Source organism: Chiloscyllium punctatum, chromosome 6, assembly GCF_047496795.1.
Source record: "Chiloscyllium punctatum isolate Juve2018m chromosome 6, sChiPun1.3, whole genome shotgun sequence".
NCBI lineage: Eukaryota > Metazoa > Chordata > Chondrichthyes > Orectolobiformes > Hemiscylliidae > Chiloscyllium > Chiloscyllium punctatum.
In genome coordinates, this window is record NC_092744.1 from 74200714 (window position 1) to 74225363 (window position 24650).

General features: G+C 40.4%; 1 protein-coding gene across 6 annotated transcripts in view; it reads right to left on the bottom strand.

The window, feature by feature from the left end:
- Positions 1 to 24650, bottom strand: part of LOC140479074 (rho guanine nucleotide exchange factor 4-like) — a 474075-nt gene that overhangs the window by 184348 nt on the left and 265077 nt on the right. For 4 of the 6 annotated variants that reach the window (XM_072572906.1, XM_072572909.1, XM_072572910.1 and 1 more), the window contains 3 exons: positions 6523 to 11898; positions 2378 to 2701; positions 860 to 995 (listed from right to left, as the gene is read on the bottom strand). In XM_072572906.1, coding sequence (XP_072429007.1) covers positions 860 to 995; positions 2378 to 2701; positions 6523 to 11898 — 5836 coding nt within the window. Of the gene's footprint in view, positions 1 to 859; positions 996 to 2377; positions 2702 to 6522; positions 11899 to 24650 lie in introns of those variants that run through there. The other 2 variants (XM_072572907.1, XM_072572908.1) reach the window with 2 other exon arrangements.

Sequence of the window (24650 nt, forward strand, 5' to 3'; positions counted from 1 at the left end):
TGCTTCTTAAAACTTACCTCTTTGACAAAACATTTGGTTTCCTGTCCTGATATCTTCTCCTTCAATTTGACGGAAATATCTTTGAGTTTGTTTGATAATACTCCTGTAAGGTTCCTTAACTTAGACTTACAGAGCAACTTTATATATGTTCATGAATTATAAAGATGCTCTCTTTCCACTGGGTCATTGGATTGTGATCAGCAGTGAGAAACCTATCTGATTCTAAGACTCCTCATCAAACACCGGAATTCTGAAGCTAACTGTAGCAACAGTAGCAAACTATCTGAATGTTTCAGTGTGGATACAAAAATCTGCAGGGAGGTGTCACATGTTTGTGAAGCCACGATTAAAAGTCTGAGAGTGAGATATCTGACTAAGACATCTATAATTAAACAGTAACTTTGTTTGGAAAATAATTGCTAATAAGCATCAGTAAAATTAGTAATGACTCTGCACAGGAAGATAACCAACACTGCCCATTTAAGTGAATTATTGTCACTTCCCACAGAACATTATCAATTTCCAAATAAGCTTCATAAGGACTGAGGTGAATTTGAATTCGCCGATACAGGGAGCTAGATCTTGGCTAAAAGTTGAGAGGTGGTAAAACATATTAAATTAATTTTATTCCAGTAAGGTACTCGTGAATCTGGTTCCTTTCAAGTATATCACCACCAGTCCAACACAAGTAATTTTTTAAAATGCCAATAGTTAGATTACAATTATAATTATTTTCAAAGAAATTTATCACAGCCTACATAGTAAAAGGGTTGAAAAACCTTCCCCACCCCTATGTTAATCAATTGTCATTTTATTTACTTATTCAAATCTAAATATCACCTAAGCTTGAATTACATACCAGGAGTTGCCATCCACCGCTTATACCCGATACAGTCGAGTCCTGTTGGTGTGCTCTGGGAGAATGTAAGAAATCTCAGAGGAATGTCTTTGAAGGTAGAAGAGAGAGGAGATAGAAAGGAAAACCTCCTTCCAACCTACAGAAAGGATGAAGTATTTAGAATAGTTATATTATCTAAATGACAGTACAATAATATCACTATGTACAACTTCTCTGTCCCTCAGTCATGATTGATTTCTCAACACAGACAGGATAAACCCACTGTATACCCATCCAAACATGGATGAAATACAAAACAAAAGTTAAGCCCCATTTATCTAGATAATGCAAGCATATTACTGTAATAAATAGCATTTTGCTTTTTAAATATCGTGAAGTTTATTATGTAACAATTCTAGATGAAAGACTGTTTGAAAGTTTTTGAAATGTTTGTTTAACTACACTGAAAGATTAAACACAGGAAAACACTCCCAGATGGAGAGTATTCAATTTGCCAGCTTTACATTGTGCACTGCTATGCTAGCATCAAATACCTTTTGTAATTGGAAACTTTGAAGAGATGTTTTCGAAACAAAGAAGCAGTGAAAACCAATAGATGGAACAAAACCTAGGAAGAACATGCTGAGGTTCGATAGTTGAAGGAAACCATGAGAAGTGAACTTATTAGCCGTACAGATAGAGGAACAAATTGACTTTACTAGATGCACCAATGTTGAAAGATGAGGTCAGACTGGAATGATGAAGGGATCCACTCCTTACCTTCTACAGGTTACACCCATGCCAGTAAAACCAAGATGATGTAAGATTTAAAAATGAAGGTAAATGTTCAGGATGTCTTGGGTTGTGTCTGTGTGGTGGCAAAGTGCGAACCTTTGTAGACATTTCTCCTGTTTGCTATTTTAAGTTAAGCTTTAAACATATTCTAACAGAATATATTTACAAATTCATTCCAAATTACAAACAGGAGAAAAGTACCACCAAGAAAAATTACATTATCACAGCAAAAAGCAACCCTGAAAACCCGTACTCCTGTGATAATTAATCCTTTTCGTAAACTGTGATAAAATTATATTAATCCAGAATTCACAGGTTGATAATGATAAAGACAACAATGAACTTCACAAGAGGGGTTTCATTGGAAATCAACTAAAGGAGAACTTCCTTCACTTGTTTCAAGGCATTGCATTCACTAGTTTAAATGAAATCCTCTCAGAGCCAATCACTATCTGCAAATCCTCTTCCTGTTGCCCCCTGTTAACTACCTGCAATTTTCCTATCTTACTTTTGAAATCCAATGAAACCTCTGGAAGCTTTGGAAAGACAGTAATAAAAGCATAGTGACCCAACCAATCTGAACTGCAGAGATATCTAGGAAATGAAAGTAGTATGGAACACTAATGTTTGAGAAGATAATTTATAAAGTGAAGGCCCCACAGATACACAGCGACAAGAAGGAGGCTGAAGGGCCATAGAGGCAACAGTTCACAGTACTTCAGAGGGCATGTGGCTTTATCTTACTTCATTGTGAACCTCAGCAATGCTCCTGCCATCTCTGGTTCTGTGGTTCTCAAGCTCTGCAATCAACTTTCTCCGTCTCTTCCTTGCTTCTTCCAACAACAATTCATCTGAGTTGCAGCGTTTATAAGGCGATATAGATATCTCCTCTATTTCATCCTCACTATCTAGTTTACATTTCCCTTCAGCACGATCAAATAACCAGGTCACTTGTCCAAAGTCTGAGAAAGGTCTCTGGCGTGGGTGATTCTGGTTGTGGCTTCGCAGGACTGTTGGCATGGTCGAGTTCCTCTCTTGTGTTGTTTGAGTTGGATGCTTACTTACTTCCTGTGTGGCAGTGCCAGGTAGAGAAATGTTTCAGATTCAAACAATAGAAAAATAAACATAAACACATGACATACTGATGGGAACATGGGAGAACTTGCTGCATAAGGTGATCTTATATAAGATGGAAATGGTTAAGTGCTTTCCAGTATACAAGATTGACATCTGTCTTGTTATAGATTTCTCAGTCAATCCCAGGGCTGGCAGGTTAGGGTCTGGGGCAGGCAGAGTTGGGTAAGTATAGTGTTCAGTAGTTACTCAGGAGTTAAACAATTTAACAGTATAACTTTTGCTTCATAAACAGTTTGCTTAATCGCATCAGAATCATGTGAAGCTTCCAATTTGGAGACTTTCAAACGATTCCAGGTGTAGACAAATGGCCCAGTGGAAAATTCAATTTCCCAGGCAATTCCTTTGGGTTGCGTTATGCTCGGGATTCTGCAAGGCCCCAATGTGTGACTCCCTTCTATGCTGTAATAACAACTGAATGACCAGCAGAAAATCTACCCATAATGTATTGGATAGAGGAAACATTTCAAGAGTGAAACTATAATTAGCAAACTGAATACTTTAAATGTTCAGTTGCAATTCCTTATATTCTGGTTATGGCATTCCTGAATGATATGTTACAAATTTTGAACTTCATAAGACAGCTAGGTTTGAAAATGTTTCATTGAATAGAAGGTAAAATCGAGTGTCCAGAACAGGCTGATGGTGACCATCCTAAACTCTGCCCAGAGACAGGTCTTTGTAATGTTTAACTGCAAGCTATTTCTTTTTATTCATTCATAGCATGTGGGTGTCGCTGGATAGGCCAGCATTTATTGGGCATCAAAAATTGCCAGACGGCATTTTTTTTTTAAGAAGCATCAACCACATTCCTGCGCATCTGGAGTCACATAAGGATGACGGTTTCCTTCCCTAAAGGACATTAGTGAACCCAATGTTTTTTTCCAACAATTGACAATAGATTATTGGTCATCATTAGATTCTTAATTCCAGCTTCGAACCTGGCTCCCCAGGACAATACCTGGTCTTTGGCTTTATCATGTGGTGATAATATCACCAGGCCATCACTTCCCTTTGAAAATCAAGGTACAAGTTTCACACTTGATTCAGAAAAAGGTCAGTGGTTTTCTGGACACTGAGACAGGGAGTGACTGGCAGACATAGTTGCTGTGAAAAACAGCAGAAAGACTATTATTTTGTGTTAGCCACCAGGCAGAATGTTGATTAGGACTGGATCTCTGTTCAAAGAGAAGGGACCATTGTGAAATCTAAGGACCATGGGATCACAAGAGTGTGCCTTGCTGCTGGAAGTTGGTTTGGGATCCTCTGAAGACGGAGTGAAATAACTTTAATAGGATTCTGGACAATTCGTTATAAGTTATCAGGAAGAGGGCAGTCTTTCCAAGAAAAAAACTCGGAGGAGTTTGCAGGTCAATCTGCCCATCTAATTATCTGCTGGGAGCATTGTTTAAAATAAAACGGGGACGGCACGGTGGCACAGTGGTTAACACTGCTGCCTCACAGCGCCAGAGACCCGGGTTCAATTCCCGACTCAAGCGACTGACTGTGTGGAGTTTGCACGTTCTCCCCGTGTCTGCGTGGGTTTCCTCCGGGTGCTCCGGTTTCCTCCCACAGTCCAAAGATGTGCAGATCAGGTGAATTGGCCATGCTAAATTGCCCGTAGTGTTAGGTAAAAGGGGTGAATGTAGGGGTATGGGTGGGTTGCGATTCGGCGGGTCGGTGTGGACTTGTCGGGACGAAGGGCCTGTTTCCACACTGTAAGTAATCTAATCTAAACTAAAAAAAACTGTGTTGAATTTCGATTGATAATATTTTATGTTGATCTATGTGTATCCCCATCCTTTTAAATACTTGGTTCTATTCATCAGTTGTTACCAAACTTACAAGACACACCGACCGTGCTGTACATATCTGTAATGTAATGCGCTCTCCTACAGATATGTTCATGTAAACACAAAGGTCTCTTTTTAAAACAGAAATAGCCAGGATCCAATTTAGCCCAAGATACTAATGGTAATTCAGGAATGGGCTTTGTGTAATAACTGCGAGTGGCCAATAGATGGTAGATTCACCAAGTCAAAACAAAATAATGTCCTGTTTAATGCAGTATACGCTGGTACCTCCCAATCAATACCTGAAGATTACTAAGCATCAGTTGACTCATTTTTGGGAGACTGTGGTCACCTACTTCAAGATTCTTGGAGGTTAGTTACTCCATATATTTGATCCATCTTATAGCATTCCTAGTGATCAAATCCTAATCAAACAAAAATGCTTCCTGGAAAGCACTTGTCAATTTGTCCCTTTTTAATTTTTCTTATTGATTATAAATGAATGTTAACACCTACATTCATAAAAATCATAGAATCCTTACAGTGTGGAAGCAGGCTATTCGGCAAATCCACCTCAGAATAGCATCCCACCCAGACCCATCCCCCTACTCTGTCCCTCTAATCCTGCACTTCCCATGACCAATCCACTTAACCTGCTCATCTTTGGACTGTGAGACGAAACCACAGCACCCGGGAAAACCCATGTAGCCTCGGGGAGAACATGCAAATTCCACAAAGACAGGTATCGAAAGCTGGAATTGACCCTGGTCCCTGGTGCTGTGAGACAGCATATATAACTGCTGAGCCACCATGTCACCCCTTTGTTTTTCTCTTTAAAAGTATTCTTGCAACTTACAGGGGCAGAATTCCCTGTGAAATTTAGCATAACATGCTCCTCACCAGAGAAAAATAAAGAGAGGATAAACTCCGCCCAGATCACACTACCAGACAGTTGCAGTGTATCAGAGGAAAGGCTTTCTTGCTGCATTACTGCCCACCAATAAATCATTCAATGGGAAGAAGTACTTAGTCAAGCTGGCAAAACAGAGTTGGATAGCCATAGCTAACTGGTAAAATAAATCATTGCTTTACGTCTCTTTGGCAGGATCTTCACAACCATACCCTTGCAGCCTGGTCATTGAGGTGAAGGATCAGCTCATTGTATAACATGTCTCCCCAAACTATCAAACATTCATGATAGTATGGGAAATACTTTTCATTCTGATTCTCCTTATTTCAAAATCTTTATTAGTAAGTGCTTCAACTTTCAAAAGTGCTATTCCCATGAGAGAAAAGGAAGGAGTATTACTACAATGGAATTTGAGGTTTTTCAAAAGGTTTTCAACAAGCTAATTTTCCTGTTAGTGAAAGACATTACAGACTAAAACATCAGATAACTATGGAAGTCAGTCGTTGCTATTCTTTCTATTGATGTACTTCAACATAACTTCAGTTAGAACTACACCTAAAGAAAATACCTTATTCCCATTCCCTTTGACAGTCTCTGTGATCTTTGGCCCTCCCATCTCTCCACCTTTCCCTTCTTTGCAACAACTGTAAAGTTGGAGATAAAAATTTATACCCTCGCTCCCTCTGGGACCTAGTTTTCATAAATTAATGCATGGTAAGATCAAGCAGATTCTGACCGAATATGTAACAGGTCTGTTTGAAATGCTGAAACAAAACTCTCCTAGTTAATTCACAAGGTTAAAAGGATAAGCCCTAAAGGTTATAGCTCTCAATTACTTCCAAAAACATACATCATAATCTCACATTGTTTCTTTGAACTGATAAAAAATGTTAATTCTCTCACACAGTCTTGTACCTTTTATATGATGTACTGTCAATCATTCATCAACTTGCAGTTAAAAAGAATTTGCATTAAGGAATGATAATTATTAACATACTTGGAAAACTGACCTTACATCTGCAGAATTATACAATCATTGTTAAACCACTTACCTCCTCTTTGCCAATATCAATGGTTGAAGAAGTTGTATTTAGACTTGTCTGCGAGTGACTGCTAATGCCACTGTCTTCTTTCTGACATTCATAATTCAGCGATTGTACAGAAAGAAGAAGATTGCCTCTTGGTTTCAATACTGCTGGCCTTTCAGGTCCTTCTAACACTCCATCTGTTGTTTTACTAGAGTCAAGAGAAGTCCAGGATGATGTACTCGCTCTGTTGCTGGAGCGAAAGCTTCTCCGGAAACTTGACCTGGGACTCATGGGTTTCGGACTCATTGGTCTTGCAGGGAAAGTGGCATCAAAATATTCTGAAATCACACCAGGTCTATTCCACGTTGGGCTTAACTGATTCAATAATGCATTTGGAGTGGATTGATTTGGTGAAGTTTTGAAAACATCGTCAGTTTCTATGCAATTGTCAAATGTCAATTTAAGTCTTAATTCATTAGGTGATGTCCTTCTAAGCCTTTGACCCACTAACTTTGGAGCATCATCCTGTTCACCAGAGCTATCAGAAAGCTGAGCTCTACTTGGGGTCCCAGGCGACGAGGGAGATGAAGCTACTGATAAAGAAGTATTTTCTACCTGTTCCATAGATATCCTCCTTGCATATTCACTATGTACTTGCGACTGTGTCCTTATGGCTTGATTTTCACTAGGTGAATGTGAAGTGTTCATTGGTATCTTTGTGGATTCTGATTCACTCGGTTTCATGAATTTTCTCCAGGATAAATGTTTTGACTTTCCTTCATCACCATCATTTTTCTTACTAGATTTAGAATTTTGGTTTGCATTTTCTTTGTCACCAGATTTAGTTTCAAAAAATACAGAAAGTGATTTATTGGCAAAGGCTCTTTTCATTCTAAGATTAAGGCTATCAGAACTTTTGCTCTTTTTGCACCTCTTTTCTATCATGGGAGGTATTTTGATGTTTTGCTCCTCAGCATTACTGTCATCACCTTCCATGGAGTCTGTGCTCTTGCTATGGAAATGTTGGCCATTTTCTGCCACTCTCTGAACCTCTTCTATATCCTCTACTTCCCGTAATCTGTCTGAGCAGAGTGCAGGCTTCATAGTTTGACTCACCTGGCTACTCCTTTCAAAAACCTCATCATCATCATCTGAGCCATCAAACGTAGGGGATTCACTCTTGCTACTACTTCTGAAGTGATAAGGCAGGTGAGCTTTATAATTAGGGTTATGTACTTTATACACTGGAGCAACAATGGTGTTTCCCTTTATTTGTGTTTTACTTCCATTTGCATTTTTGACATGTTGACTTTGATTTCCATCCCTGCTGTTGCTTTCGGTCTGATGCTCTTGACTTGAGGTTTTGCTTTTCCTGAATGATGCCATTTTGGTGAAAACTGAAAATTTGGAGTTTTTGAAAGGCGAGCTGAAAGAGTTTAATGAGGATAAAGACCCAAATCTATCATCTCCTTTATTGTTGGTTTGTTTCTGTAGAGCCTTGTGAAGACTGCTGTTACTTCCAAATGGATAAGCATTTTCATCGGTTTCATCGCTAGTCGTGCTGTTACCATCAGTTTCATAAATGTGTGGAATATCACTGGATTCAGCATTCAACTTTATTGTCTCTTGGCTTCCATTCTCACTTCTGTACAGCTCTTCATCTAGCACGTTGTTATAATCCATCCTTTCATTGCTTTCACCTTGCAGAGTACCTGCCTCTGCTACAAAGGCCGTAGATTTCTGGTAATGATTTCTGTTCAAAATTCCAGTGTCTCCGGAAGTTTCCTCCAAAGGAAGGACCCTGGTCTTCAGCCCAACATCAACAATGTAAATGTGATTATTTCCTGTACCACTTTTAGGAGCTGTATTATTGTCCCCTGATGCTGCCTGATCAAGGGGAAGGGTTGGCACTAACTCAATGTCAGTTGTAGTTTCTTTTTTAGCTGCCTCTATTGTGCTGCCCAATTGTTGAGAAGTAATATCATGTGAAACTAATAAGCCTTCAGTAGAAACTTCCCCTTGCTGAGATGTTAAAACAAAGTATGCCTCCCTTGAATCTATATTATTTTGAGGAGGAATCTTATTTTTGCTTACTTCTTCGTGAGAAGCATTTTGTATGTTTAAGTTTTGTTTTGTAATCTCTCTGAATGAAGAGCACAATACATCTGCTTCTAAGCTAGCTCCTGCGCAATGATTAAAAGATTGTTTAAAAAGCTCAAGTGGAAAATCACACTCCTGATTAGCGAATTGAATAGAAGTTTCACTTTCGTCACTCGTGTCTTCTGGATAGACCTCACCTACTCCTATTGCCCTGTCAATTATAACCTCGGTTCTTGTCTTGGGAATATAGCCCTCACTATCTGAGCATGTACCCACACAACACTCTGTGTTGACTGAAGAGGTGTTTGTTTTGCTATGTTTTCTAGGATCAGTGTCATGTGGTTGTATTTCTAGAATGTTGTCCTCTAGCGCTGTTGGTGACGAACTGTAATCTAGATCTGGTACTTCATTATCCTTCTTACTTGATTCAATAGTCTCAAGGTCTCTGTGAAGAAAATTCTTATGTTCGTCTGCTTCTGTTGGTAGTGAGTCAATGATCTCCCCTTGCTTATCCTCAACAAAATCCTCTTGTGATTCTGTTTGGATTTCTGGAGAACTCTGGATGAGCTTTAATTCTTCCTCTTGGGAATTTACAATTTGACTTTTTGTGGAACTACAATTCGTTCTTGTTGTTCTTGGAAATGCTTCTTCATTTATTCCTGATCTTGCCTCGAGAGAGATTCCTGCTGTTGTCTCAAACTTGGTTTCAACTGATCTTGCTTCTGCTGTGGCACTGCTGCTTTGTATGCATTCTACAACATCAGAATCATATAACAGTTGCTCGGTTTCTAACTTCTCTTTGACTACTTCATGAGTAATTTCAGTTGGATCGAATTCTATTTCAAGTGATTTATGACAAGCCTCTGTACTGATTTCAGAAATATTGTCACTTACGCTGTCATTTACCTCTACAGAAATTTCGCTCGGGTCTTGATCTATTTCACTGTAAATGACAGTGGCAGTTTCATAGATTTCACTAAAGTCTGTGTATCCATTTGAGTGTTGAAAATCCCTGATTATTTCTACTCGATTTCCTATAACATGTTCATGTTGGTCAGGATTTCCTTCAGGTGCCCTCAATTCTATGTCAAGATTTGTTCCATTGATTGTTTGATCGTTCTCAGGAGAAATTTCAACGGGCTCAGATTTGGCCACTATGTAATTTAGGGCAAAATTTGTTTCTATCTTTGTTGGGGAGCTTCTTTCTAAGAGGGAAGAAATATTTTCCGCTGAATTTTTCGGGGCAGAGATTTTACTGATTTCAGACCTCGAGTCAGGACACTCCGCAGTGGGGGCTGATTCTATTTTTAAAGGAGATTCAGTCAGATCTTGGTCTGGATCCAGAGGAACCCAGACTGGATTTGAAACAATCCCAGCAGAAACCACACTCGTCTCAGGACTGACTGCACTAGGAAGTGGTTGTGTTTCAAATGGGATCTCACCTGGATCTCGTTCTGTGTTCAGTGAAGCCCAGGTTGGCTCCGATTTAATTTCACTTGCTTCAGGGCTTCCTGCAGTGAAACCTGGCTTTACTTGAGAAGCAAATTCACTTTGATCTGGGGTGGTATCCCACAGAGCCCAGACTGACTCTGAGATAATTCTACCATAAATCTCACTTGTCCGGACAGAACCTTTTGCAGCATGTGGTTCAACCTCTACAGGAATTTCACTTACATCCTGATTTCTATCCAGAGAAGGCAAGATTGGGTTAGATTCAAATCCTCCACAAATATCACTTGTCCTAGATACCGTCTGAATGAAATCTGATTCTCTATCGGCAGGGACTTCTCTTTGATCTTGATCTATGCCTGCAGAAGACCGGGCTGACTTTAATCCAGCAGAAACCTCAAATTTCTCAGTATCAATTCCAGAGGAATTTGACTGCACATCAGAAAAAGTTCCACTTGGACTTTGATTTGCATTCAGAGAAATCCAGGATGATGCTGCTAAACTTCCATTTGAAACATCACTAGTCTCAGACAAGTTTTCATTAGAGACCAATTTACCTTTGCTTGGGATTTCATTTAGATCTTGGTTGGCATCCAGAGAAAGGGCATCTGATTCTGATGCGTGTTCAGCAGAAAGTTTAGTTGGCTGTGGACAGGGCACAGTTTGATTTGTTTCTACTTCAACTGGAATTTCACTTTGATATTGATTCACATCCAAAGGACTCCAGATTGACTCTGTTACTACTGGAGGAAGAATCTCATGTGTTCTGGGAAAAATGGCAGTTGAATCTTGATTAATTTCCAAGGGAATTTCCTTTAAAACTTGATTACTTTTCAAGGGTGTCCAGTCTGGCTTTGTTGCAGAGGTATTAACTGGAACTGGTTTAATTATGTCTGCTGTGTGATACAGCCCAGGACAAATCACAGCAGACTCTGATTGTTTATCCACCAAATTCCTTTTCAGCTCTGCTGCTTCTGAGGATGTTGGCTCGATGTTAATGTCCAAAGGAATTCTACTTAGCAATGCTTTTTCTTCAAGGGAAATCTCAATCTGTTCTTGTATACATGGAAAATTCTCATTTGAGTCCCTGATCAAATCAGGACAATTGCTGGTTGCGTGTACCCCATGAAAAGTAGCAGCAGGAGCTTCTGACCAAGACGAGATTACATTTGGGTCTGTCTCTGTTTCAAAAGAATTACTGTATTTTTCAGAACTTAATTCATCAAAAACTTCATTTGCCCTCAATGTTGTTGGAAAAAATAATTCATTCGTTGCTGTTTGTGTGTCCAAGGAAATGCCACAGGTTTCAGATGCTGTATCGAATGCAGACTGACTACTTCTTGAATGAACAGCACTTTGCTCAGAGGGTGTGCAGAGACAACTACTGCATTTCACTTCGGGTATCTCAGCCGAAATGTCACTTATCTTTGATTTAAGCCCTGATGCAGCTTCATTTGTCACTTGTGTATCGCAGAATATACTGTGGGGCTCAGAATTTTGACAGAAGCCAGGTGGGTGAGTCCTTATCTGTGGGGTATGTAGTTGCAGGATCGTGTCAACGGCATTGGTATTGAGCTGTGGTTCAGCAGGTGGGTGAATTAGACTTCCTAAGTCATCAAGCTCAATGTTATTTGTTTCTATGTGGACTTCAGGGAGAAAATGAGGTGAAGAAGTCCAATTGCACGCTAAATTTGTTTCACTTATTGCTGGTACACCACCTACAGTAGTTTTATTTAACTCATGTTGTGCATCGGGATAATCTTGGCTTTGTCCTGGAGGTTCTTCCTCCGAACTGTCTTTCTCCTCAGATTCACAGTGATCAGAATGGTTCTCGACAGCCTCGGAAACCTGCTGGAAGGAAAGAAAATGATATTCTTACTCACATCCTGAAATAATAGGATGGTTCAAACTTCACTTTTCTTTTGCTTTCCAACAGTACAAAAGGATCCTTTGTTATGCCAATAGACTCTTGTCTACTTTTAAGCACAGCCTGGACAATTATTCAGTGTAGTATCAGTCCTATTCATCCTGTGGCATGCAGAGTGAGCTATGTTTTAGCTGTCCATTGTATTGCATGAGCTGTCATTTCTCATGTTAGCTCTTTAGGTATGTGGAGAGTATTACTTTCCAAGCTCTGTCCACTGTTCTCAAGTTTTGCCATTTAATAACTTATATCTTCAGCAACAATTTTCATTTTTGTAACAACTATAAAGTCGTATAAGCTTCACAGGACTGTTATCAGAAAAGGACTAAAGCAAGTCGAGAGTGTGGTGCTGGAAAAGCACAGCCAGTCAGGCAGCACCCAACATTTCGGACATATGTTTTTGGACAAAAAAATAGAGATGTTAGGACAGTTGGCCAAAACTTACTTAAAGAGGTAGGTTGTAAGAGGTGTCTACAAAGGAGGAAGGAAATGTGAAGAGACAGAAATGTCCATGGAGGGAATTTCAAAGTTTAGAATGTAGACATGGAGCCAGCAAGCAAGAGTGGGTGAGGCGGTGAGATCCTAAAATCAAGGCAGTCAGGGACCAGGAGCCAATTGTCAGAGTCCTTATCTGTGGCACATTTGGCTACTGAACTGTATTAGTTCATTAAGTTGCAGTTCAATAGATGCTTAAATCAACCTTCCTAAATTATCAGGCTTAACGATATTGGTCTCTCTTTATTTCAGGATGAGACAGAAGAAAATGTGAAGATGTCTAATATGTCCCTACATCATTTCATCTGTTGCTGCTTTCATTTATAGGAGTTTTATTTCACTCAATTGATGGGTGAAAGTGGCATGTACAAGTTGGGATATGAACAGCTGAGTTTCAGATGTATATTTTTCAAATTCATTAGACATTTCACTGGCAGAAGACTGGCATGTTTTAGGCACCCAATTAGTAGATTAAAGGATACCACAGAGACCCAAAAGATGCTGTATGAAGGCATCAACTCTAGGAAATGCATATCATTGCAGCGTAGATACTAAATAATCATTCCAACTAAATATTGTGTTTGGCGTACCTTTACACTCTTCACTGCTTAAGGAATGGTGTGAAGCATTGGAAAAAATTTGCAGGTGGATGACCAACTTACTTTAAATTGTGTAAATACTCCTTCTGTTGTTAATAAAGCCTGCAGTGAGGTGAACCTGGGGCAGGAAGACACTATCAAGTGAGCCACTCAGACTCTTATTGTGTACTGTTCTATTCAAAGATTTGTGACAAAATATTAGGTTTTGCAGGTAGAGTGTTGATTGAACTCTTTTTTTATTCTTAGGCTTGTTTCTGTTCCACTCTTTCATTGCCACAAACTTCTGGGCAGAGTTGTACAAAATACTTCCTCTGTGGATTAATGCTTCATTGGATTCGCACTGCCTTTATCATTTGTGAGGCGAATTCCTCATGTGGGTGTTAAACAGATGTATGACATGTTTCGCCTAATTAAGAAGTCACCTCATGTTCGACTGTCAGAATGTCTGAAACTTGACTCTTTTTAAAATAGCCACAACATCCCAGTACAGGGAGTTTCTTAAATAAAAGAACTATTTTTGAGGAAAAATAAGAGTTAAAAAGCTGTATATTATTTTTTAATTTGAATCTTTTGTGTGACTGGTCTCCAGTATTACATTTTAATCCATCATGATGATTAATAATGGCTGGTAGAGCCACAAGCTTGGGAAAATGTTACAATTTTGTTAATCAGTGAAAGGGAAACTACTGGAGAAAATTTTAAAGGAAAGAATTCATCTCCACTTGGAAAGGTAAGGTTTGATCGGTGGTAGCCAGCATGGTTTTGTCAAAGGGAGCTCATGCCTAATAAATTCAACTGAATGTTTCGAGGACATGTAGATGAGAATTGTGCAGTTGATTAAGTTTATATGCATTTTAGCAAAGGCTTTGGCAAGATCCCACATGTGGAGGAGCACATGGAATCCAAGGGAATCTGGCAAGATGGATCCAAAATTGGCTTAGTGGCAGGGGACAGAGTTGGTGGTAGAAAGTTGTTTACGTGACTGGAGGCCAGTGTCAGTGGTATACCACAGGAATCAGGGCTGGGTCCAATAAGAACACCTGGATGTGAGTTACCTAGAATGGAGCATTTTTGCTTTCAAGAGGCTCAGTAAGCTCAGGACGGGTGGCACGTGGCACAGTGGTTAGCACTGCTGCCTCACAGCACCAGAGACCCGTGTTCAATTCCCGCCTCAGGCAACTGTCTGCATGGAGTTTGCACATTCTCCCCGTGTCTCCTCCGGGTGCTCCAGTTCCCTCCCACAGTCCAAAAATGTGCAGGTTAGGTGAATTGGCCATACTAAATTGCTCATAGTGTTAGGTGAAGGGGTAAATGTAGGGGAATGGGTCTGGGTGGGTTGCTCTTCGGAGGGTCGGTGTGGATTTGTTGGGCTGAAGGGCCTGTTTCCACACTGTAAGTAATCTAAAAAAAAATTAATACTGTTGCCCTTAGATGTTTTCTTTAGAGCAGAGAAGGCTGAAAGGGATCCTGATTGAGATGTACAAGATGACGAGGAACATTTTCAAAGTGGTTAGAAAGTAGCTGTTTTCCTTCTAGAAAGGGTCAATAACAAGGGGCATCCCGGTGGCAGAGTGGTTAGCACTGCTGCCTCACAGCACCAGATACCTGGGTTCAATTCCCATCTCAGGCGACTCTGTGTGGAGTTTGCACATTCTCCCAGTGTCTGCGTGGGTTTCCTCCGGGTGCTCTAGTTTCCTCCCACAGACCAAAAGTGTGCAGGTTAGGTGAATTGGCCATGCTAAATTGCCTGTAGTGTTAGATGAAGGGGTAAATGTAGGGGAATGGGTCTGGTGGGTTGCGTTGCGGCGGGTCGGTGTGGACTTGTTGGGCCGAAGGGCCTGTTTCCACGCTGTAAGTAATCTAATCTAATCTAATAATTTTAAAGTGAAAAACCGGAGATGAAGACAGAATTAAAAGGAAAACATTTTCACCCAGAGGATAGTGGGAATCTGGAATGTACTGCCTGGGAAACCTCACAACCTCTTAAAGTTGGATGAATGCTTGAAACGTCACAACATTCAAGACTATGGTCCAAGTGCTGGAAAGCGGAACACTTAGTGGTTTTTGTCGATACAGACTTGATTGGTCGAGGGATCTTTTCTGTACTCTGTGATTCTGTGATTTTAGGGTTGTATAAATCAACATAAAGAATTAATTTTGTCAAAACACACTAAGTTCTTGAGTTTCACAAGGAAGAGAACTCAAAGCTATGCCAAAAATGAAACTGGGCACAGGAGGATTGGGGGCCAGAATGAGGGGCTCCACCAACAAATATTAACGAGTTTCTATCAGTAACGCGCCATGTCATGCACCACCACTTTGTCTATCCACAGATGGGTGATGTTTGCCAGAGATCATTTGTGACTGCCCTTCATTGTGATCACCATCCTTTCCAGATCTGGATGCCCATTCCACTGGACCAGAAAGAGGTGACTTGAAATATTAGCCCCCAAAATTCCTGCATCATCCTGTATCGGACTTGAAGGCCGTTTTTGGACCAGACACATTACATCATAATTGAACCAAAAAAAATTCTGCTGATAACTGTTAAACATCAGGAAAACATATTGGAGTAAAGAGCAAACAATTCACACCATGTTCCAGCAGAGAAACAGGTTTGGCTCTCCATAAAGATCCACCTTGTCCTAGCACACCCCTGCTAAATTCTGACTTTTTTTTAAAATAAGGAGATGAACAATATATGCTTTTTTAAAAAAGATTACACAAAGTCTCTACTTCAACAGTGTTTAATCACTTTGGTAATAATAGAGAAACAGATTTCATTTAACATTTAAGTTTAACATTAAACATTAAACTTGGCTTTAAGACAAGTTTAGTGCTTGCACAAGGAACAGATGAAATTAGCGTGCAACAGCATGACAGCTTTTTGGCCTTTATTGTTTAGAGACTGAATAAAAGAATAGAGAAGTCTTAATACAATTGCATCGGACCTTAGTGAGATATCTACAGGCAAAGTATAATTAGTTTTGGTCTCCATATCCAAAAAAGGATACACATACATTTGAGTTAGTACAGTGGAGTTGCACTTGATTCCTGGATAGAAAGGACAAAAGCTTGAGTAAATTGGGCATACTTTCTGGACTCATCACTGTGGCTATTATCCATATATGAGCCATGAAGATGAAGACCCCTAACCTCCATTGACACATCCTGCAATATCTGCTCATATACCACATAAGAGAGAGAGCTAAGTTCAGTTTCTTCCTGCTTACAACAGGGATACAGAATCAATTGTTATCCATTGGAATTTAATTGAGCACTAATGTGATATGGACATGCAAATTAGCATGAGGATTTGGTCACTCAGCCCACATTCTCCCATGCAGAGTCATAGGGTCATAGAGAAGTACAGCATGGAAACAGACTCTTTGGTCCAACTTGTCCAGGTCAACCAGATATCTTAAGGTAATCTAGTCCCATTTAAGCCCGTTCCACCACTCAGATCATTACTTCTCTGATTACACCACATTCCTGCCTACTCTCAATAACCTTTGATACCTGGCTTTTCAAGGATCTAGCTCTGCCTTACAAGTAATCAAGGACTCAGCTTCCATTGCCTTCTAAATGGCTGACCCTTTATTTGTAAACAGTTATGACTAAATCTAGGCTTTCTCACAACCTAAAATACCCTCTCCACATCCTCCCAGTCAAGATCCTTCAGGATTTAATTTTTCACTTAAATTCCTTCCCACTCCAGAAAATAATCCAGTAAACGTGCTCTGAACTACTTCCAACCATTCACATTCTTCCTTAAATGAGGAGACCAATAATGTGCAAAATAATCTGGATATGGTCTCACCAGCGCCGAATATATCTGAACCATAGTCTTCCTACTTTTATATTCCATAACCCTCTCAATAAAAGATAACTTTCTATCAGCTTTCCTAATTACTGACTGTATCTGCAAAGTAATCTTTGCACATTCATGGATTAAGTCACCGAGATCCCTCAACACCTTTCATTATTTAGATAGTGTGATTCCTTATATTCTTCCTCGCAAACAGACAATGTTACATTTTCCCACATTATACTCAATTTGCCAGAGACCTGCTCATTCCTTTACCTTATCTATTTCCCTCTGGATCTTCCATATCCTCTTCACAAATTTATTTTCTACCAACACGTTGTGTCATCAGTAAACGTAACAACCATCCCTTACTTCCTTCATTTAAGTTATTTACATAAGTTATAAAGAGGCCCCAGCATTGATCCCGATGGCTCACCATTCATTCCGTCATGCCACCCTGAAAAAGGGCTCATTTATGCCTACTGGCTATTTACTGCCAGCCAATCTTACATCCATTCCAATGTGTTACCTCATACCCCACTCCCAATGCCATGAGATTTCATTTACTGGAATAACCTTTCATGTGGCATTTTAACAAATGTCCTTGTAAATCTTATACCTTTATACACAGCACAGGATGTGACATTTCAAATACAGAAGGGACTGAATTAGGAGTGGCACAATTACTTGGCATAGGAAAATGTAGATACTGCAGATGCTGGCGATTAGAGTCAAGGTTAGAGTGGTGCTAGAAAAGCACAGCAGGTCAGGCAGCATCTGAGGAGCAAAAAAATTGATGTTTCGGGCAAAAGTCCTTGATCATTATTTGGCATGTAAGCCTGTAATTCTGAGGTGCTCTATTTTGACATTTTGATTGGGCTTTAGTTGGGGTGGCATGGTGATTAGCACTCCTGCCTCACAGCACTAGGGACCCAGGCTCGATTCTAGCCTTGGGTGACTGTCTGTGTGGAGTTTGCACATTCTCCCCATATAGAGTTGTAGAGTCACAGAGATGTACAGCAAGGGAATAGACCCTTCGGTCCAACTCGTCCATGCCGACCAGATATCCTAACCTAGTCTAGTCCCATTTACCAGCACTTGGCCCTTATCCCTGATTCCTCATGAAGGGCCTTTGCCCGAAACACCGATTCTCCTGCTCATTAGGTGCTTTTTAAATACTGTAATTGTACCAGCCTCCACCACTTTCTCTGGTAGTTCATTCCATAACTAACATCCCTCTGCGTGGAAAAGCTACCCCTTAGGTCCCTTTTATATCTTTCTCCTCTTACCCTGAACCTATGCCCTCTATTTCTGGACTCCCCCACCCCCGGGGAAAGACCTTTTCTGTTTATCCTATCCATGCTCCTCGAGATTTTATAAACCTCTATAAGGTCACCCCTCAGCTCCAGGGAAAACAACCCCAGCCTATTCATAGCTATCTATTGCTCACATCCTCCAACCCTGGCAACATCCTTGTAAATCTTTTCTGAACCCTTTCACGTTTCACAACATCCTTCCGATAGGAAGGAGACCAGAATTGCAAGCAATATTCCAAAAGTGGCCTAACGAATGTCCTGTACAACCACAACATGACCTCCCAGCTCTTACACTCAATACGCTGACCAATAAAGGAAAGTATACTAAAACTTTCTTTACTATCCTATCTCCCTGCGACTCCACTTTCAAGGAACTATGACCCTGGACTCCAAGGTCTCATTGTTCAGGAACACGTTCTAAGATCTTACCATTAAGTGTATAAGTCCTGCGAAGATTTGCTTTTCCATAAAGCAGCACCTCACATTTATCTAAATTAAACTCCACCTGCCACTCCGCAGCCCATTGACCCATCTGATCGAGATCCCATTGTACTCTGAGGTAATCTTCTTTGCTGTCCACTATTCCTCCAATTTTGGTGTCATCTGTAAACTTACTAACTATACTCCTACGTTCATACCCATATCATTGAAATAAATGACAAAAATTAGTGGACCCAGCACCGATCCTTGTGGCACTCCACTGGTCACAGGCTCTAGTCTGAAAAGCAACCCTCCACCACCACCCTTTGGCTTCTACCTTCAAGCCAGTTCTGTATCCCTGTATTGCATGAGATCTAACCTTGCTAACCAGTCTCCCATGAGGAACTTTGTTGAACACCTTACTGAAGTCTATATAGATCACATCCACCACTCTGCCCTCATCAATCCTCTTTGTTACTTCTTCAAAAAACTCAATCAAGTTTGTGAGACATGATTTCCCACGCACAAAGCCATGTTGACTATCCCAAATCAATGATGAAGGAAGGGCTTTTGCCCAAAACGTTGATTTCGCTGCTCGTTGGATGCTGCCTGAACTGCTGTGCTCTTCCAGCACCACTAATCCAGTATCCCTAATCAATCCTTTTCTTTCAAAATACATGTACATCCTGTCCCTCAGGATTCCCTCCAACAACTTGCCCACCACAGATGTAAGGCTCACCAGTCTATAGTCACCCTGGTTTTTCCTTACCACCTTGCTTAAACAGTGGCACCACGTTAGCCAATCTCCGGTCTTCTGGCACCTCACCTGTGACTATTGATGTTACAAATATCTCAGCAAGGGGCCCAGCAATCACTTCCCTAGCTTCCCACAGAGTTCTAGGGTACGCCTGATCCAGGTCCTGGGGATGTATCCACTTTTATGCATTTCAAGACATTCAGCACCTCCTCCTCTATAATATGGACATTTTTCAAGATGTCACAATCTATTTTCCCACTTTCTGTATCTTCCATGTCCTTCTCCACAGTAAACACCAATGCAAAATACTCGTTTAGTACCTCCCCCATCTCCTGTGACTCCATGCATAGGCTGCCTTGTTGATCTTTTGAGGGGCCCTATTCTCCCCCAGTTACCCTTTTGTCCTTAAAGTATTTATAAAAAGCCCCTTTGGATTCTCCTAAACCCTACATGCAAAGGCTATCGCATGTCTTCTTTTCACCCTCCTGATTTCCCTCTAAAGTATATGTGAGTTTCTCCAGGTGCTACAGTTTCTTCCCAAAGTCCAAAGATATGCAGATTAGGTGGATTGGCCATGCTAAGTTGCCCGATGGGGATAAGGTGGGATGCTCTTCGGAGGGTTAGTGCAGACCCGAGGGCCAATGGCCTCTATCTGGACTGTAAGGACTCTATTTAATGGAGCCTGCTTTTCTTTTCGTAATGGTGTTTTGGGCAGCATTGAAGAATCTTATACTGGATTATTTTTATCTCTTAACAAACACAGAAATAATTCTTGATTTTACAGATGTTTCAACATTTCACCACTGGTTTTCCAAATTTTGAAAACTTTCTTTCAACATAAATCATAATTGGACCACTGGAGGAGCTGATAATATTTTATAGAATTACTGCAATCTGCAGAAAATTTAAATACTCAGCATTTCTCATTATAGTTAAAGAATTCCTAAAGGTATTAACCTGCTTTTAAAAACTGAAACAATTTTGTCTTTATGTACCTGTGCTGTAAACCCACAGTAAATAGTTCATGAACTGTCGTTTTTGTTATGTTTAGTCTGATGATTGATAACTACACAACAGGGAGACTCTCAGTTTGGCAGCTTAAGAAAGACTGTGAGATATAAAAGGGACTAAACCTTCCTGTTTCCACAAAATAGCAGCTGAGTGAAGAGAAAGAAGCTAACTGTATGACGAGCTTGAACATGTTTGATGTTTCCAATGAATAGTGAGAATTAATTATAAAGTTCGAGCCTGTCTGCAATCTTGAATTGCAGAAGCTCTTTTGCCCTCTTTCCCTCCAATTACGCTTTCCACTAAAGAGTATATCACAACCATTGATACAACGTATATACATATTGCGCCTGTTAGTCAGCACTGCCTTTCATGAAACAGGCAAGCATTTTGTTTCCAAAGAACAGCAGGAGTCATGTAAACGTGGTCAACTGCATCTCTGAGTGAATGAAGTGCAAACGGCTCCTTGCTTGCAAAGTTGTTCTGAAATATTGGATCTCGTTTATATATTTAAAAATTGTTATGAGTTGCCTGGATAGGGGTACAACTTTCCATTGATGCCTATCTACTGCTATTCATTGCACTTCTGGATGAAATTCCACTTTTCTTCCAGCCTTTTGTCTTAATGCAAGATTGCCTCATACTTCTCATCTGCTTCATGTTTGCTCCAATTACTTTAAAAATTATACTTTTGCCGTCAAGTGTTTTGGGCTGTGCTGTAGATGCAGACACACCAGCCCACTTGAATTTCTCATGAAATACACAATTTTGAAGTCAAACTTCATGTGATCTCATGATAAAACTTTCAAGTACTGGGGTTTTGTTTCCTATGCAAACTATCTAGCCTTGTACTTCTTCTCAACTCCACCAATAATAACCGGAGTAGGTAACTGAGGATCTCTCCCTCTGTCTCCTCACGAAATACCCACAATATTTTTCACCCCATCAGAAGTAACGCAAATAAATATAACAAAGGCTCAAGAGGGAGGGACGGAGAGCAGATGCTCAGTGCTACTCCACAATCAAACATGACGTCTGGCCTCCATTAGCGTTACTCCCTCACAGGAAATCACCTCCGACTAGATCCTGAGACAGCACCTTCCAACTCAGGACCCACTTCCATCTCGAAGAAGAGCAGCAGATGCAAGGGAATACTACCATCTGCAAGTTCCCCTCCAAGCCATCCTGAATTGGAAATATATTGCCTCTCCTTCAGTGTTGCTGGACCAAAATCCTGAAATTCCCTCCCTAAGTGCATTATGGGTCAATCCACAGCACCCACAGAATGTAGCAGTTCAAGAAGGCAGCTCACCACCACCTTCTCAAAGGGCAACTAGGGACGGGCAACAAATGCTGCCCCAGCTAGCGATGCCCACTTCCCACAGGTGAATTAAAAGAACAATTTTTTTTTCAAAAAGCTTTTTTAGATTTCGTAATAATTGTAAAATGTGCTGATCTAATAAATCTAAACAAGCCATTAGTGAGATTTAAAGACCAATTGCCAACTTATACTGGGTTATGTTTGAAAAAGGTAGCAATTGTGATTTATCCAAATCACTTGATTCTCTCACCTTTTGTTTTATGAATCAAAGTGGTTGCTGTTTCTTTAGATGTATCCCTAAATGCTGTCAAATCCAGCTAAGTTTATAGTGGGCCAGAATATTGATTGGAAAACAACAACTTGCATTTCTCCAGCATCTTTAATGTGCTAACAGGTCACAAGGCACTATATGAAAGATAAGATTATACTGGACGGGGTGTGAAGGAGCTTTACTAGGATATTGCCGAGGATGGAGCATTTGAGCTATGAAGACAGCTTGGATTGTTTTCTTTTGCGTAGAGATATTTGAGGGGGCACCTGACTGGGGTGTATGAGATTATGAGCAGCATTGTGACTGGGAAGTTGCTACTTTCCTGAGTCAAAGGGTCAATAACAAGGGGGTATAATATTAAAATGAAAGGCAGGAGGTTTAGAGGGGATTTGAGAAAAACATTTTTCATCCAGAGATTAGTGGGATCTGGAATACTATGCCCGGAAGAGTAGTTGAGGTGGGAAACCTCACAAACCATTAAAAAGTACTTGGATAAGCACCTGAGTGTCGTAACATTCAGGGCTATGGGCCTAGTGTGACAAAGTGGGACTAAAGTAGGTAGCAGTATATTTGTGACAATACAAACTTATTGAGATGAAAGGCCTCTTCTGTACGGAATGATTCAATGTTTCTATGATTCACAGAATTACAATCAGAAAAAAAATTGGTACCGAGCCTAAGAAGGAGAAACAGAGAGAGGTCATACAAGTGACTTTAAATATCTCTTTAAAGGAGGAAAAAGGTGGAGTGGTGAAGAGATTTAGCAAGGGAATTACCACAGATGAAGACACAATTGCCAGTGGTGAGCTAAAGGAAGTGATGCATGTACAAACACCTAAAAAAATAGTTTTCTCAGAGGGATGCAGGGAGTCCAAGTACTAAAATGATGACAGAGAATAAGAAAGCTAAAAAAACTGCAGAGACCTACCACAATCAAGCTGGGAACTGGATGCAATAAAAACAGCAAAGGCCAGTCGTCCTCACTAATAGGTCACAATAGGTCCACTGCAGTCACCATCTGTCTGGCCCTATACTCATCCCTGGAACATTCAAATAATAAGAATACCTACATCAAACGCCTACCTATTGACTTCAGTTCCACCTTCAACACCATAATTCCAACAAAACTCATTTCCTAACTCCAAGACAATGGACATTGCTCCCCTCTCTGCAACTGGATTCACTACTTCCTGACCGCCAGACTGCAATCACTAAGGATAGGTGGTAATGGTATGATAGTGGTGATTCTGAGCTGGCTCAGAACTTGTACATAGATAGAATTCTCTTTAAGCTGCACTTTTTCATTCTCTCTTCTTAAATTATCAAATTACACTGGATTATGGTGACAAATGAAAGCTTTTCACCGTATTTTATTATATTTAATTTTAAAGTACATGTCACATTAATTCATTCATTCAATATAGGAACAAAAGGACAGGAATAGACTCGTCGAGCCTGCTCTGCCATTCAAATGGTTGTGGCTGAGTGAACACTTCAACGATTTTTACTCACACTATCCCTACTGAAAGACTGAGCTTCCACAGTCCCCTAAGTATAGAGTTCACCACCAACTGTGTTAAAAAAACTAATCTTGGCCTAAAATGGCACACACTTAATTTTTAGTTATTACTCTTTGTTCAAGACTCCCCAACCAGGGGAACCTCTTACCTGGAGTACCTACCTTGTGTTACCCTTTAACACTTTGTCAGTTATAATGAGATCATCTCTCAATCTTCAAAACTCTAGAGCACAACGTCTCTTCATAGGACACAATCATCTTACAGGAACTTCTATTTAAGCTTTGTTCCACTTTCCACTGGGCGGCACGGTGGCACAGTGGTTAGCACTGCTGCCTCACAGCGCCAGAGACCCAAGTTCAATTCCCGCCTCAGGCGACTGACTGTGTGGAGTTTGCACGTTCTCCCCGTGTCTGCATGGGTTTCCTCTGGGTGCTCCGGTTTCCTAACCACAGTCCAAAGATGTGCAGGTCAGGTGAATTGGCCATGCTAAATTGCCCGTAGTGTTAGGTAAGGGCCTGTTTCCACCCTGTAAGTAATCTAATCTAATCTTCTTTATGGCAATATCTTTCCTGATGTAGAAAGACCATATTGCACTGATACTCCAGGTACAGGCTAACTAAGTGCCTATACGGTTGAATCAAGACACCACTACTCCTGTACTCAATTTATTTTGTAATAATGACTAGTATTCCATTAGCCATCCTCATAGCTTGCTGCATCCACCTGTTAGGCCTCAGTGACTTACTGGCCAGGATATGCTCTTGTACATTTACAACCTTTCTCCATTTAGGAATTAATGTGTATACCTGTTCTTTCTACCAAATCTCCCTCACAACACACAGTCCTGCTTATTTTTGTATCATCTGCAAAATTAGAAATGCTGTATTTCATTTGTTCCCCGTATCCAAATCACTGTTATATGTCGTCAACAGTTGGAGCCCAAGTACTGATCTTAGCAGAACGCCTCTAGCATTGGCCTGCCAAAATGAAAATTATCCTTTTATTCCTAGTCTGCTTCCTAAAGTTAGTCAGGTGCCAGTACATTACCTCCCACACCATGTGTTTTAATTTCACTAATCAATTTCCTGTGGGGAAATTTATCAAAAGCGTTCTGAAAATTCAAATCCATTGACTGGCCAGAGTAGTCTGGTCATCATCTCTGAG